This window comes from Lissotriton vulgaris, chromosome 3_1 (assembly GCF_964263255.1).
Source record: "Lissotriton vulgaris chromosome 3_1, aLisVul1.2, whole genome shotgun sequence".
NCBI lineage: Eukaryota > Metazoa > Chordata > Amphibia > Caudata > Salamandridae > Lissotriton > Lissotriton vulgaris.
Genome location: NC_141689.1, coordinates 2,055,019,141 through 2,055,033,461, shown reverse-complemented (window position 1 = coordinate 2,055,033,461; position 14,321 = coordinate 2,055,019,141). Strand labels below are relative to the sequence as shown.

At 46.5% G+C, this 14,321-nt stretch overlaps 1 protein-coding gene across 5 annotated transcripts in view; it reads right to left on the bottom strand.

Annotated features, from left to right (window-relative positions):
- MTUS1 (microtubule associated scaffold protein 1) overlaps positions 1-14,321 on the bottom strand; it is a 1,045,260-nt gene that overhangs the window by 423,477 nt on the left and 607,462 nt on the right. For all 5 annotated transcript variants that reach the window (XM_086962577.1, XM_086962579.1, XM_086962578.1 and 2 more), the window contains one exon: positions 9,007-9,042. In XM_086962577.1, the coding sequence (XP_086818703.1) occupies positions 9,007-9,042 (36 nt within the window). The remainder of the gene's footprint in view (positions 1-9,006; positions 9,043-14,321) is intronic.

Sequence of the window (14,321 nt, the reverse complement as noted above, 5' to 3'; positions counted from 1 at the left end):
TCTCCTGTCCCAAGACTCTACGCTGATGAGTGATGTGAGAGGAGCTGAAGCGAGGTCTGCAGTAGGCTTGGCCATTGCCATATAAAAGGATAGCCTTTCTGATTGTAATACTTTATTCGATGAACATACATCATAAAAGTACAAACGTACAAACATATAAAACAAATGATCCATAGTACTGCAATTACATCTCATAAAGCAGGAAAAAACAGAAATTATTTTAAGAAATTAACTTCCCCTTTCCCGAAATTTACACATTGTTCACCAATCTAGAGCGTAATATCCACGCACCCCCCAAATATTTGGCCACCCCACAAACAATGTACAAAGAAACCGTGTTGGTTGTAATAATACGTAAGGCTGACATACAATCTTTAACCCCCAACTCCCTACATACAGGTTTCAGCCATTTAGTTCTAACAACTTTATACGTTGGGCAAGCAAATAGGAAATGGGGAAGGGTTTCCTCAGGACATTGGCACCCTGGACATTTTAATTCAGTTCCCCCCTTAGAATCCCATTTTCCCACAAAACCATTAAGGGGCAGGGTGCCATACCTTAATTTCAAATATAATGTTCTATGGCTGGCTATTTGGATGAAATCTAGGAACGGTTCTAGCTTCATGTGTGGTTTATGAGCAAGAAAGTTCGTTGTTAGCGTTCCCAAGTTTGAACTATTATTAATTTTGGACTCAACCCAATCCCAGTACAATTTTTTTACACTTTCTTTTGGGGGTGGATCCTGTGACGCCCAAAACTCCCCCAGTCCTACTGACACTACTAGTTTTTTGAGGTTGTTAAGCCATTTTATTTGTTTGGAAACATTGAGAGTAATTAGCTCATCCAACACTCGAGCGTACCCCCTTAATTCCTCAGTTCTTCTAAGGCGGACCCAAAATAACAAAGGCCGAAGCCGAACTTTGTCCGCAATTGACTTTTTACCCATGTCAAAAAATAGGGGTAACAAGGGTGAGGAAATCGGAAGTGACACTAAATCTCTGATAAACTTATTTTCAGCAATTACCAGTGGCCTAGTGTTTTCTGCCCCCCAAAGTTCGGCGCCATAAACTGCCGAAGATAAAGCCTTCCCTTCGTAGACTATTAGGGCCGGGGCTACCGGACGGCTTATGGAGAGTCGTTGATTTTTTGTTATTGCACCGGACACCCTTTTTAAATTCAGTACCATCTTAGAAATATGGGAGTCCCAAGTCATACGGTTAGACAGTCTCACCCCCAGGTAGTCAAACTCACTCACAACCTCCAAGGGTGAACCACACAGGGTAACATGTACCTTTCTCAACTTACTATTGGGGGTTAAGACCATTAGTTTAGTCTTCAAAGTGTTGACAGTTAACCCACGGTCCTCACAAAATAAAGAGAAACGGTCAAGAAGCGTTTGTAAACCTTTGGGGGTTTTAGACATCAAGAGGGTGTCGTCAGCAAAGAGGAGGGTCGGGGTTTTCTCCCCGGCAAGAATGGGGGCATCTGCCGGAACCTCCCTCAAATGGTCCACCACCCCATTTATAAAGAGGGAGAATAGTGTTGGCGCCATCACACATCCCTGCCGTACCCCCCTGCTGACTGGAACCCTCTCTGTCAGTTGGCCCTGCTTTCCCCAACGTATTCTTGCATAGGTGTTCTCATGCATTTTAATAACTAATTGGAGTAGAGGGCATGGAAACCCCATAGCTTCAAGAATTTCCCATAACTTAGCCCGAGGGATAACATCGAATGCCGTTTTTAGATCAATGAAAGCCAGGTACAGGCAACCCTTGGTGATTAATACTGACTTCCAGTATACGGCACAAAACCGGAAGACTTGGTCCATAGCACCAACATTCCGCCTAAAACCAGCCTGAAAATGCGTGAGGATGTCATTATCCATTAACCAGGTCTCTACTCGGTTTATGATGACCCTACCAACTACCTTCTGGATAGTGTCAATCAGACTAATGGGTCTGTAGTTGGCCGGGTCCTCTCTATCTCCTTTTTTAAAGATTGTAATCACCTCCGCACCTTTCCATGATGCAGGGATTGGGTGGCCTAGCTGGATAAGAGCCAATAAAGTAGCTATATAGTTAGCCCAGAGTGGGGGGTCATGTAGTATAAGATCTCCCGGCAGGCCGTCTGGGCCAGCTGCTTTCCCTGGATACATCTTTAAAATCGCCGCTTTAACTTCTAACTCGGAGAAAGGTAATCCGTTAGTCAACATTTCCGAACCAGATGCAATTTTACTAAACTCCAACAAAGACGGGATGGGAGCCTGAATAACAGGATTACAGTATAGTTTTAAAAAATGGGCATACCATTGCTGATCAGTAATATGATTTACAATTGGGCTACCAGCCCTCCTGTCTAACTTGTTAATCAATTTCCAAAATATAATGGAATTTTTACCACTGGCAGCAGTTTTAAGCTTCTGCCAGTGCTCTTCCTCCCAATTTTTTTTTGCCAAGGCAATGGCACCACGGTATTCTTTCCTTGCTAATCTAACTAACAGTGGATCCTTTAATTTTATTGCTGTGCCAATAGCTTTCCTCTTGGCTTTGCATTCTGCTGTAAACCACGGATTCTCTTTAGACAATCCGTTGGTCACTGCGGGTTTCCTTTGCGGTGTTTTAACAAAATTTGCTCCTACTTTGTCAATGAAAGTTTGGTATTGGTCCAAAAGTTTTTGGCCCATAGGGGGAGTATTACTTCTTACCATTTCGACAAGGTTGGAAGTTTCTATTCGGACCAATTCCCTAATTTTATCGATTTTCCCCTCTTCAAGCTTAACCACCTCCCACCTCAGTTTCCGATTGCAATTGGATGGTTGAACATCCTTTGTGATCATCTCGGGGCCACCTTTGTTGTTAATCCCAATGCCCCAGTCAATTTCCATACAAAGTGGGTTGTGGTCACTGTCAGAGGACTGTTTAACTTCCATATCTTTTAGACTAGCCCAAGAAGGTACATCTAGGAAGATATAATCAATACGTGAAGGGCAGTTAATTCTATTGAAGGTCATTGCTCCTTCACGATCAGAAATTGTCCGACCATTTAATGCCCGTAAGTTATGGTCCAGAGCTAATGCATTCAGCTGTAATGCTCTTGCTGTCCACTTTTTGATAGGCACCAACGTTAACAGTGGAATAGCCTGACTCACGTCTTCGGTATTTGAACCCATGACATCCTCCTCATCCAAAGGTTCAAATGTACAATTAAAATCTCCCCCCAGCAAGATTCTAGACTTAGGTGGAAGCTCGGACAATTTAACATCTAAAAGCTCAATCGTTGGGGAAATAGAACCACCCGGTGTCCCTCTAGCATATACACAAAACAGATGAACACAGCTCCCATTGGGACTTTTCAGAGAAATATGCAGGATATCGCTTGACAGTGTATTATGTAACATAACAGAATAATTCAAAATCACTTTCACCCAAATAAGCAGGCCGCCAGAGGGGCGCCCTTTGCCTATAGAGACCGCTGGCACAAAGTAGGAAGAATACCCATTTTTATATTGGGGAGACATGCACCATGTTTCCTGAAACATACAAATGTGGAACTTATCAACAAAGTCATTCCATTCTGGGATTTCAAGGTTTTTCCTTAGTCCCGCTATATTCCAAGAGAGAATGTGGATGGACCGAGAGTCAGTGACTATTACCGGAGTTGAGGACAGGGGACTGCACTCAGATTCAATCGCTCTAATGGGCATATCGATCAAAGAATCTTCTCTATTTTCTCCACCAGTCTGTATTAGGACCCTATCACCTAGGGTGTGGGTTGGAAGTCAATCTACTCCCTCTAAGCTGCTAAAATGATTGAAACAAGGAAGAGGGGGGGGGTAATGTTGCTGGCCCGACCAATCTCCCTGAAACTGGCTAGCCCCCTGAGGGTATCTGCCTGTTCTCCTTCGTACGGTACTCCATCCTCTATCTTCCCCTCCATCCCAGAAGTTAGCTTTATGATCACGGAAAGATTCTCTCGATCCCCATCTTGAATTGTTCGGAGCTCTTAACCAACTCCATCTATTGCTACGTTGATCATGAGACATATAAAAGTAAGAGAGCGATTTAACCTGAATAGGCGAGTTAGTGTCACATGGGGATCCGGCACATATGAATTCTACTGTGCGCGGGTCCCCAAATGTCACAACTATACAATCCCCCTGAATGTTTTTGGTCTTCTGGCCCACCCAAGGTGCTCTTTCTAACATAAGCATGTCACTGCGAGTATTTGGCGGTAAAGGATAATTTCTATCAAGCCAGTAGCATACTTTATTCTTAAGAGCCCAAAATGGTTCAGATGAAGAGGGGGGTAGCTCGGTAACTCCTGTTAAGACAATTACATAAGGGTGAGCATCAGGGGGTAGGTTGATATTCCGTCGTGATTTAATACCTACAGGAGGGGCTGGGGGTGGTTTAGAATCAATTGTATTGGAGGATTTAGTACCTACAGGAGGGGCTGGGGGTGGTTTAGGATCAGTTGTATTGGGAGTTTTAAGGGCAGTAGTTGAGGCAACCTTCCCTATTAAAGGCAAGCTGGTTGACTTAGAGGGAAGGATGTTGGAGCTATTGTTAACAGTCTTGGCAGGGAGGATTTTAGCAGGACGCACATGTGGGGCCGGGACATTCCCTACAGCTGGTAAGGAGGGCAAGGAAGGTATATCACCAACTAAAACTTGCCCTCCAGTGGTCTTTACTGGAAATGGTATTGGTTTACCTTTTAATTCTAGATTCAAGGCTTTCAGATTATCTTCTATGGCCTTTAATCTAGTTTCCAAAGGGGCCAGAAGGGAAGCCATCAGTGTAGCTATAGAGCTCATAAAAATACCTCTCTCGTTTTCCTCCCCATCAGGTTGCTCCACCTGAGAACAATCCTCAAGGAAGTTTTCCAAACTTTGGGTTGAGGCTGTGTCATCGGGAATACCCAATGGTAGGGGGTGAGAAGCACGATGCTCCGCAGTTTTGTCTTCGCTGGTTAATACGAAGCCCACAGTATCGTTTTCTACCTCCAACCCACCAGACAAACAGTTTGGATCTCTAGGGGTTCCCCCCTCAACCAATACGGGTATTAAAACAGTGTTATTCTGTTTCGAACAATGCGAGGATTTGGGTATAGCACCTTCCCTAAGACCTTTAAGTGCGAGTAGAGCATCAGGTTCATTAGGATTATTTGGATGTACTATTAATGAAGTCAAAGAGGCAACTTGGGGGGTTAGTAAGGGAGTATGGTCCTCAAATGCAGTATGACTGGTAGAACCCGGTTGGTTATCAGAAATGGATTGTGAAGGGTCTAGGAGGCGAATGCATTGGGAACTGTTTGGTGAGGGTGCATGGGCTAAAGGGCCTAACGATGATCTCCTAGCAACCTCGAGATCCCTGGACACTCTTCGTTCCATGAGGGCAATTCCCTCATCTATTAACGAGTGAGTGCGCACAATAAAATTATCCAGGGTTCCCGTCAGTTTGGCGGCGCTAGCAGCAGCCTTACTTCGGGTTTCACGAGTGCACATCCCTGGACCCAAAGGACAGCCCTATAAGAAGTAATGAAAGACACCCTTATTTATAACAATTACCAAACAATCAATAATAATAACCTGGAGATGTGGCCCAGACCAGGCTCTACGGGACTCGGAGGGCCACAGAGGGCCCGCCCTTTGCCCGGGCTTAGCCCCGGGCGCTACCGCGCGCTACCGCGCAGCGGGATCCACTAACTCTGATATAGAGCTAGGGGCGGGGGCGTTGCCGGCAGGGAGAGCAGCCACAGGTGTGACAGGCAGGGACTCTTGGGATATTGAGTCCCTGCAGTACTGCTCGCAGCCCTGCCGGTGCCTCAAGACGGTTGCAATCACTCGGTCTTCACAGCCCCAGAAAGTCCAAGAACCAGGAGGGCGCAGCGGGACCCGCGAAGCGGGTCCGGCAAGGTGTGGGTTGTGCAGAAGCAGGCGAGGGTAAAATCTTAAAATCGGCTCCCAGCGTCAGCAAACAACCAGTAAGGGTTCCCAGAGCACACTACCTCCAGCACAGTTTAAGAAGGGGCGGGGGCGTTGCCGGCAGGGAGAGCAGCCACAGGTGTGACAGGCAGGGACTCTTGGGATATTGAGTCCCTGCAGTACTGCTCGCAGCCCTGCCGGTGCCTCAAGACGGTTGCAATCACTCGGTCTTCACAGCCCCAGAAAGTCCAAGAACCAGGAGGGCGCAGCGGGACCCGCGAAGCGGGTCCGGCAAGGTGTGGGTTGTGCAGAAGCAGGCGAGGGTAAAATCTTAAAATCGGCTCCCAGCGTCAGCAAACAACCAGTAAGGGTTCCCAGAGCACACTACCTCCAGCACAGTTTAAGAAGGGGCGGGGGCGTTGCCGGCAGGGAGAGCAGCCACAGGTGTGACAGGCAGGGACTCTTGGGATATTGAGTCCCTGCAGTACTGCTCGCAGCCCTGCCGGTGCCTCAAGACGGTTGCAATCACTCGGTCTTCACAGCCCCAGAAAGTCCAAGAACCAGGAGGGCGCAGCGGGACCCGCGAAGCGGGTCCGGCAAGGTGTGGGTTGTGCAGAAGCAGGCGAGGGTAAAATCTTAAAATCGGCTCCCAGCGTCAGCAAACAACCAGTAAGGGTTCCCCAAAAAGGATAGCAACACATCCTTGGTCTGTAAAAGGCACGTCTTTATTTGAGCTCTCCACAAAGAACTGCGCCTTCGGCTTCATTTCACATGACGTTATGCTCACGTTTTTCAAAGTAAAGTTAACCAACCAGTCTGTGCAGAACAAGGAGAAGTGTTTTACAGTTACTTTTTTGTTTGCAATGTTTTCTTTCCTCTTCCCAGTGTTACAATGCCCTCTTTGACTCGGGTGAAACCACACTCAAAAAAAATCAAAGAGGTTGGCCTTATTAAAATCCTCTTTAAGGCCTGAAGGATTGCTCTAAAGAAGTAGTAAAAAGGTCATGTGTGTAACTAAGGGTCGAGGAGAAAACAATCAATTCAAGGTGGAAGCAAGGACGGCGGAGGCAAGACACCATACAAAAATACACCGCATTTATTCTAAACAGAATATCACTGCTAGCGGCTATGGATGCCCTGACGTGTGCCCTTCCTTCCAAACACAAGCCCCTCCCTCTTCAACGCAGCATCTGTCACCACGGGTCACTGCTTTGCATCCTCTTTATTAACTCCGTAACCTCTTAAACCTAAACCGGCAAATGAGATAATTAGCTTGCTGCTGATCCAATTAAATAGTGCGATGCAACACTTATACAGGACTGACACACACGGCTCAAACTGCAAGTTGTCCAGACACTAACTAGCTATCAGTAATTCCGAAAACGAACCACCTTCTCCTGCCACAAATCTTAAATTGAAGAACAGATGATGGACAGAATGCTGAAAAAAATCAAACATTCATCCCCAGTCACAGATCCTAGTAAAATCCATTGTTTAATTTTTGCTCACCACGCCATTCCAAATTGTACCCAGCTACCCCTGCTGCACATCGTAACAGTCCAGCCCGAACTGCCAGACCAGGTCCTCCTGGACCAGAAACAAGCATCCTGGGACCAGTTTTGGGGTATCACCGCTAATCAGCAAGGCTAGTTTGAGTCCGATGGCACTGGACCACCCTTTACGCTGATTGACAATACAAAACACTATTTTTGCCATTTAAAATTGCGTGTCAACCACTTCCTGATATGATTATCCCTGCGACGTTAAAATAGAAGGTTGGATACCACTAGTCTTGAACCCATTCACTGCTCAGTATAATGACCCTTCATTTATGGGGGACAAGGAGCTGGGCTCAAAAGAGAGAGTTTTTAACAGACAACAAACGATTATGATCACAACAGAATATTTTGGTGATTATAGTGTCAGTTTTTTTTACAACACTCACAAGGGTGTGTACTATATGTGGGAGAGCTTGGTGACTCCCACTAGCCTGTGCCCAGCGTATGATGTATTAGCTACCTCTGCTCGTGAAAAGGTGGAGCTCCGAGACGCCAGCATATAGTAAATAGTAAAACACTAACTTTTTTGGGGGGCATTATATGACAAATCATTTTTTTATCTCTGCAATGTGAGACTACAGGCACCACCACATCGCAAGATCCATGTCGCCCTTGGCCAGTGCAATTAAAGTAGGTGATGCGTTTGTTAGATACTTTTGTGTCTGTATAGCCATTCACTTATTTCTTTCACAGCAAGCCTTGGTATACGATGCACAAGTGTTTGTATTGCACATTTTCTGCCTGATTGCTAGTATCACAAAGTCTTTCCAACAGTGGAAGAAAAGAATGGCATGATCTGCTTTAAGTGGAAGGATGAAAGTGTCTGTTTTCCACATGGTGCAGAGAACCATGCTCAAGCAGGATGAGCACCATTAAATGATTTTAACGATGAGCAAAATCTTTTCACTAGTGATGAAAGGAATAATACTTTGGCATGGTATACGTCATGTGGTAGGATAATAAAGTTTGTTCCCCGCACGCTGAAATGGTGCAAAAAACTGTTCAAAGATGATGAAGACAATTGTACAACGCGCGCAGCGCTGGCTCTGCACAAATTCCTTCAGGAGCTATTAGCTAACATAATTGTCTACGTAATGTCTTTTTCATTATATTCACTCTAGACTTAACAAGAAGGTTGGTGAAAATTATAAGTTACAAAGTACTCAACACCATTTAGTCTTAGCGCGCATGCGGACTAGGGTCTCTGCTGTAATCAGGCGTCGTAGCACATCTGAGATGCATTAGGTGTCTTGGGTGGCAACCCAGTGATGAAGAATACAACCAACTAGGTTAGTGGGTGAGGGTTCTTTTAAAAAACCTAATAGTTTTTCTGGATACACAAATGAAATGCATTTGTGATGGCATACTAAGATGGTAGCAAGCTAGTTTTCATTTTTTTGTTACACTGATCAGGGGAAAAGAAGCAGACTTATCTCATATTCTCACTCTCCTATTTGGTTTACCTTGACGCCTAACAGCACCAATCACTCCACCATCCATGTAGACAAAGACTTAGAATCTTACCTGACGCAAACCTGCCTCCGGACGTCGCTGTCGTGCCTGCAAAACAATAGTGTAAAGTGAGAAACAAGAAGCACCACTGCCTTTTATTCATTAAAATGTCATTGGAATAGCAAGATTAATAGTAGATCACATAATAAACAACTCATGAATATTCACAGTGAAACATCGCCCTCACTAGTGAGAGAAAAGCTATTGCCAAGGCGACAACCGGACTCTGGCACGCCACACTTATGGCAGACATGCCGGTCGTCGCCACCTTTTGGGGAAGGACAGGACTGGTGGCGGCCGACGGTGTCGAGGCCAGCACCAGCCTCGATCGTTTGTGCCCCTTAGGGGCCTAACAGGGGGGAGCATGATCCAACAGCACTCAAGTGCTACTGGGCAGCAGGTAAAATCTGGATCCTGCCAGTTCGTCCTGAAGCTCGCTCCCCACATAAAAGAGGGGGTGGAGTGGCGGAACAGTCGTTTCCCCTTGCCACTCCACCACAACGGAAGCTATGCTCCAACAGGGAGCAAATTTTACCCACCCACCATCCCCTAAGGCAGCAGTTTGTTAATGAAAACATTTCATGTGTTTTAGCAGGTTATCAACAGTATTCTTTCAATTATTAATCTGTTTTCAGGAATTTTATCTGTCAGGGCCAACAATTATCCTTATAATCAGTCAGTCTGTTACATACAGATTTTTTCTCCCACTGGGCGTCATTGTCGTATTTTATGTGGCTGTATCCTTGGTCTGCGGTAAGGTCATGATTGGTAGGGCATTTTACGGTCCTTAGTAGGCATTAGAAAAATACAGGAGATATAAAGTCAGACTATGTGTTGCACTTAATCTAGGAGCTAAACAGAGTCATGGAAAACACCAAAGATTGCATGTGGCTGAAAAACTCCCATCAGACCACCATCGTGGCGGAGTATCGTCATGTGGGATACGGATGGTGAATCCAAATCATACCCAACCCATCAGGTGATGGTGTAGACATGGATTATTGGTAACCTTCTAGCCACAATGTATCTTTAGGTGGTGATGGTGTGCTAAGTGAAAGTAGGCATCACCATGGTAAATTGGGGGACAGTGTTCTTTCATAGAACTAAAGGGAGCGTTTTACGTCCGGTAGGCTGAAGGGTGCAGGGGGTACAGAAGCTCCGCTTCCGGTAGGCCTTTGGGCCAATTCCAGCACAGGTGCCAACATGTACATAACACACCCCTGAGAGGAAGTATTGGTGGCGTTGGCTGGAGGGTGCGGGGGGTAGAGAAGTTCTGCTTCCGGCAGGTCTTTGGGCCAATCCCAGCATAGGCGCCAAGTTGGGCTTAACAGCATAGCCCCTGGGAGGTAGGATTGAGGGCGAAGGGGGTGCCCGAAGGAGGTAACCTTCTGGGCAACCAGGCCTCCTGCGCTAGATCATTCCGGTAGTAGGGGTGGACCTAGCACGTAGTTAGTCCACTCATGACCTTGCCTGTAGGCTTAATTCGGGATACGCAGAAAATGATAAATATAATAAATCAGTTAGGTTAGGAATGGCTATGTATTAGATAAATGTTAAGGTTAGCCATTACCATGTGAAATAACGTAAATACATTGTAAAAATTGGCATATGAATGCTCTGGACTGAAGGTGGATTTTCTGCGTATTATAAAGATGTAATGTTCTTTAATATGTTGTTTTGTATTAATAAAATACGGCCCGGGTTTCCGACCCCTAATCCAAGACAATTGTGTGGATATCAATCTATGCCGAGTGCAGTTATCTCATCTGACTCTCTAGAAGTGCGCAGCAGCCCACCCACTCTCTAAGGCATGGGTACTCACAAACTTTCTCTCGGGGGCCAAATTGAAAGTGTGGTTTGTGGCCGAGGGCCGCACCGGTGGGGGCGGGGTCAGTGGGGGCGGGGTCAGTGGGGAAAAAAAATCACTGCCATTTCAAAACATTACTAGACAATGCTGTATTTCCAAAGCAGTTGTAACTACATGGAGCACATGTTTATAACATGTTTTTATTATCAGACAATAGCAATCTTAAGTGGGATTGCATGGCAATTTGCAGCAACCGGATATTCAGTACAGACTTCAGAGTCCCAAAAACAGGCATCATTTGGCAATTGGTGAGCATAGAAACACAAACACACATATGCCCCTCAAACAGCAGAGCCAGTGCACATTGAGGATAACGAAGTTATGTGTGGATTGACATTTATATTTAGGGCAAAACTAGCTGGCAAGCAACTGAGGGATGTCTCTTTACTGCCTTTCCACTGTTCTCTCTTCTTCATCTTTATCCACCTCTCGTATTCTCTCCTGTTCCCTTTTCTCTCAACTAATCACCTCTTTCACATTCCCTCCCTTGCTCTCCTAATCCCTTCTTCTCTCCCTTGTTCCCTCCCTTGTTCCTTTCTTCTCTCTCATGTTCCTTCCCTTTCTCTCCTATCCCCCAATTACCTATGCTGTTCCCTCATTTTTACTCTGTTTCCCCCTTCCACCTCGAGCTGTTTTCTCTTCCTCCTTGCTTCTCCTCTCTTTGCTTCCTTTCTTTGCCCTCATTTTGTGTCTCCTGTTCTTGCCATCCCTTTGAGTTCCCTCTTATTCGCCGATTTCCTAGTTTCTACAACCGCTGGAATATATTAAATGCATATGTTTCTTCGTGGCATTTTGGAGTGTACCAGACAACAAGACCCAGGAAAAATCTCTGAAGCTGCCGCGGCATTGGCTCTGTGAAGTAATAAGGCCTGATTGATTGTTGAAATGCAGCCATTCGTCTTCCGCCGACATGAAATATTTTACATTACAAACTGCACATACAATTTGTGGCCGCTCGTGGACGGCGGCACGCGGCGGGTGCCTCTCACCACAAGGCTTTGCATTAACACAGTGCAGATTATCTCCTGTGCTCGGAGAACAACTTTAACACGTGAGGGGTCAGAGGCCAGCGAGGTGCGGCGCATGGTACAAATGGTACACATTGTAATACCACCACTAATAATAATGTAACTAAACGTGGTTCTTCTTTCCCCTCACTCACACCCCCTCCCCCTCGTGAGAAGGGGAGGGCCACTTTCATTTTTAATTTCAGGTCGAGTTCCAGCAGTTCACATTTCTTGTAATCCCCCAGGAGAGCGCAGCGCTCAGTGGAAGGGCGCGTGCTCTCTCGACCCCCAGCAATGCATTGATGATGACTTCAGTGGATTCCTGGGCCCTGAGAAGCCTGGATGTGAAATCAAATCACTCGTAAAGGCAACTTGTCTGAAAGTAGATCTCAAATAACAGACACAGCAGAATTCACCTAAATATCTGTCAGAAAGTGGCTGCACAACCCTTCTCTTTGACCTTTGACTTTGCTGACTGTTTTAGATATTTTTTCTACATTCATCGTCAAAACCTGAAAATTGAACAGTGAATATCTGCGTTGGTGTCTTTGTTATATAATTTTTAATTTTGAAGAGTATTTCCCGCCAGTGTCGTCTTCCTGAAATACGGGCTTTTTGCAGAGTACATTTTCACGTAGCTCATGGATTTGATATATAGAGTCAAATTTGCAGGTTTTTACTTACTTTTTTTTCCCCAATGATTGTGTGTAGTTATGCCAGTACCACTGTTTCCTTGTTCCATAAGCTTTTTTAGGTCTCGCCTGTCGATGCGCATGCGCATCGAGCAAGGCGAGAGTATTGCGAGTTATCCACTCTTTATCTACACTGCAAGGAATCGTGGCGATTCCTTGCAGTGCCCGTGACTTTTAAGGTCAATGCGCATGCGCATTAAGCTTATGCGCATGCGCATTGACCTTAAAAGTCACGGGCGCGTGCATGTCCGTCTTTGTTTACCCGCTCCGCCCCCTCCCCTTCCCGCCGTGTCGCATTTCTCCTCCCCCCTCCCCTCTCTTCCCTCCAGCTTGTTTTTAAATGACTTTATTTTCTAAAGCTAGCACGGAGTCCCCGGCTCCAGGCGCTTCGTGTTGGGCGTGAGCATAGCGCCTTCCTCAGATCCCCCGCGGGCAGCTTTGCCCCGGAGCGCTTCCTACACGCTCCCCACGGGGGCTAATGTCCCGGAGGGGGTGATTATCGGGCAAGCGGTGACCTGAGCGAGTGAGTAATCTTCCTTCATTAGAGCCATAGACACGCAGATTTCGAGAGGCCCCGTGATGATTGCACCCCCTCGCCCCTCGCCCCCCCCGCCCCTCCAGACCCCTGTAACTATCAGGCAGCGCCTGGAAGGCGGAGCTGCCAAGCACTCGCCATCACTTCCTCTAATGAGCACGTTTACCCGCCCCGGCCCTGCTGGGCTGTGAGAGCACGTGCTGTGTATATGCCCCCTGCCCTCCTTAGCAATTTATGACCCGTTCTTAATTTGTTGGCATTTGGGGTTTTCATAGCGCCAACTACATCAAACCCGCTGCTCTCAGTGAGGTATAGATATGCGGTCACTCCCTATTTAACTCGTTGTCTCCTCTACACCCCCTCTTTACTTCCCCGGGTGTATGCATGTGTAGCGCCTCGTGGCCCGGTACTGTGAGGTCAGAGAAGGCTGCTCTCAGTACTTCTGTACTGTACTTCTGCACTTCAGTATTTCTGTACACCAGTCACGTGTCAACAACCCCTCTCCTTTATGACTCGCTTTTTACTTACAGGGGCTGCGAGGAAGTCGACTTCGTCACGGACACAGGAAGCTTTAAAAGTCAGCTGTAACAGCGCTAGTTACAGCTGACTTAAAGGGTCTGTGCTTCGCGCCGTGTGTGACGTGTCTGAAACTCAGGCCAATCAGAGGTAATACATAAACAGAGAAGATGGTCGCAGGAGCAAACGTTGTGAATACGTGTTGAATACGTATTCACTACGTATGCTCCTGCGTTCGGCCATCTTCTCTGTTTACAGGTAGGAACTCCTACACATACACGAGTATGTGTATGACTCGTATGGCAAAGAGGTCCGGGGGCCGCCAGGGAAGGCCAGGCGGGCCGCCACTGGCCCGCGGGCCGTACTATGAGTACCCCTGCTCTAAGGTAAGGAGTTCAAGCAACCCGAAGTTCACCAAGCTCCTGAGCACCCGATTAAAGTGAGGATGTCCCCTAGAACGGCCTAAAGCCATCTTTGCACGACTAGTAGTACACAGTAAATGCCACCGCAGCCCTCCCAGCAGACAGTGCAAGTGACCTTTGCACTGGGGCCGAACCAATTACTAACGGTTCAGAATTATGAGAACCATGTTATGAGACAATGTTCAACGAAGCTCTTGCGGACCAATCAGCTAATCCAGTGTTAATCGGATTTTTTGGAATCAAGCGAACAAAGAAACAGTGAAGTACAAGTAAAAGTACGTTTGTTCT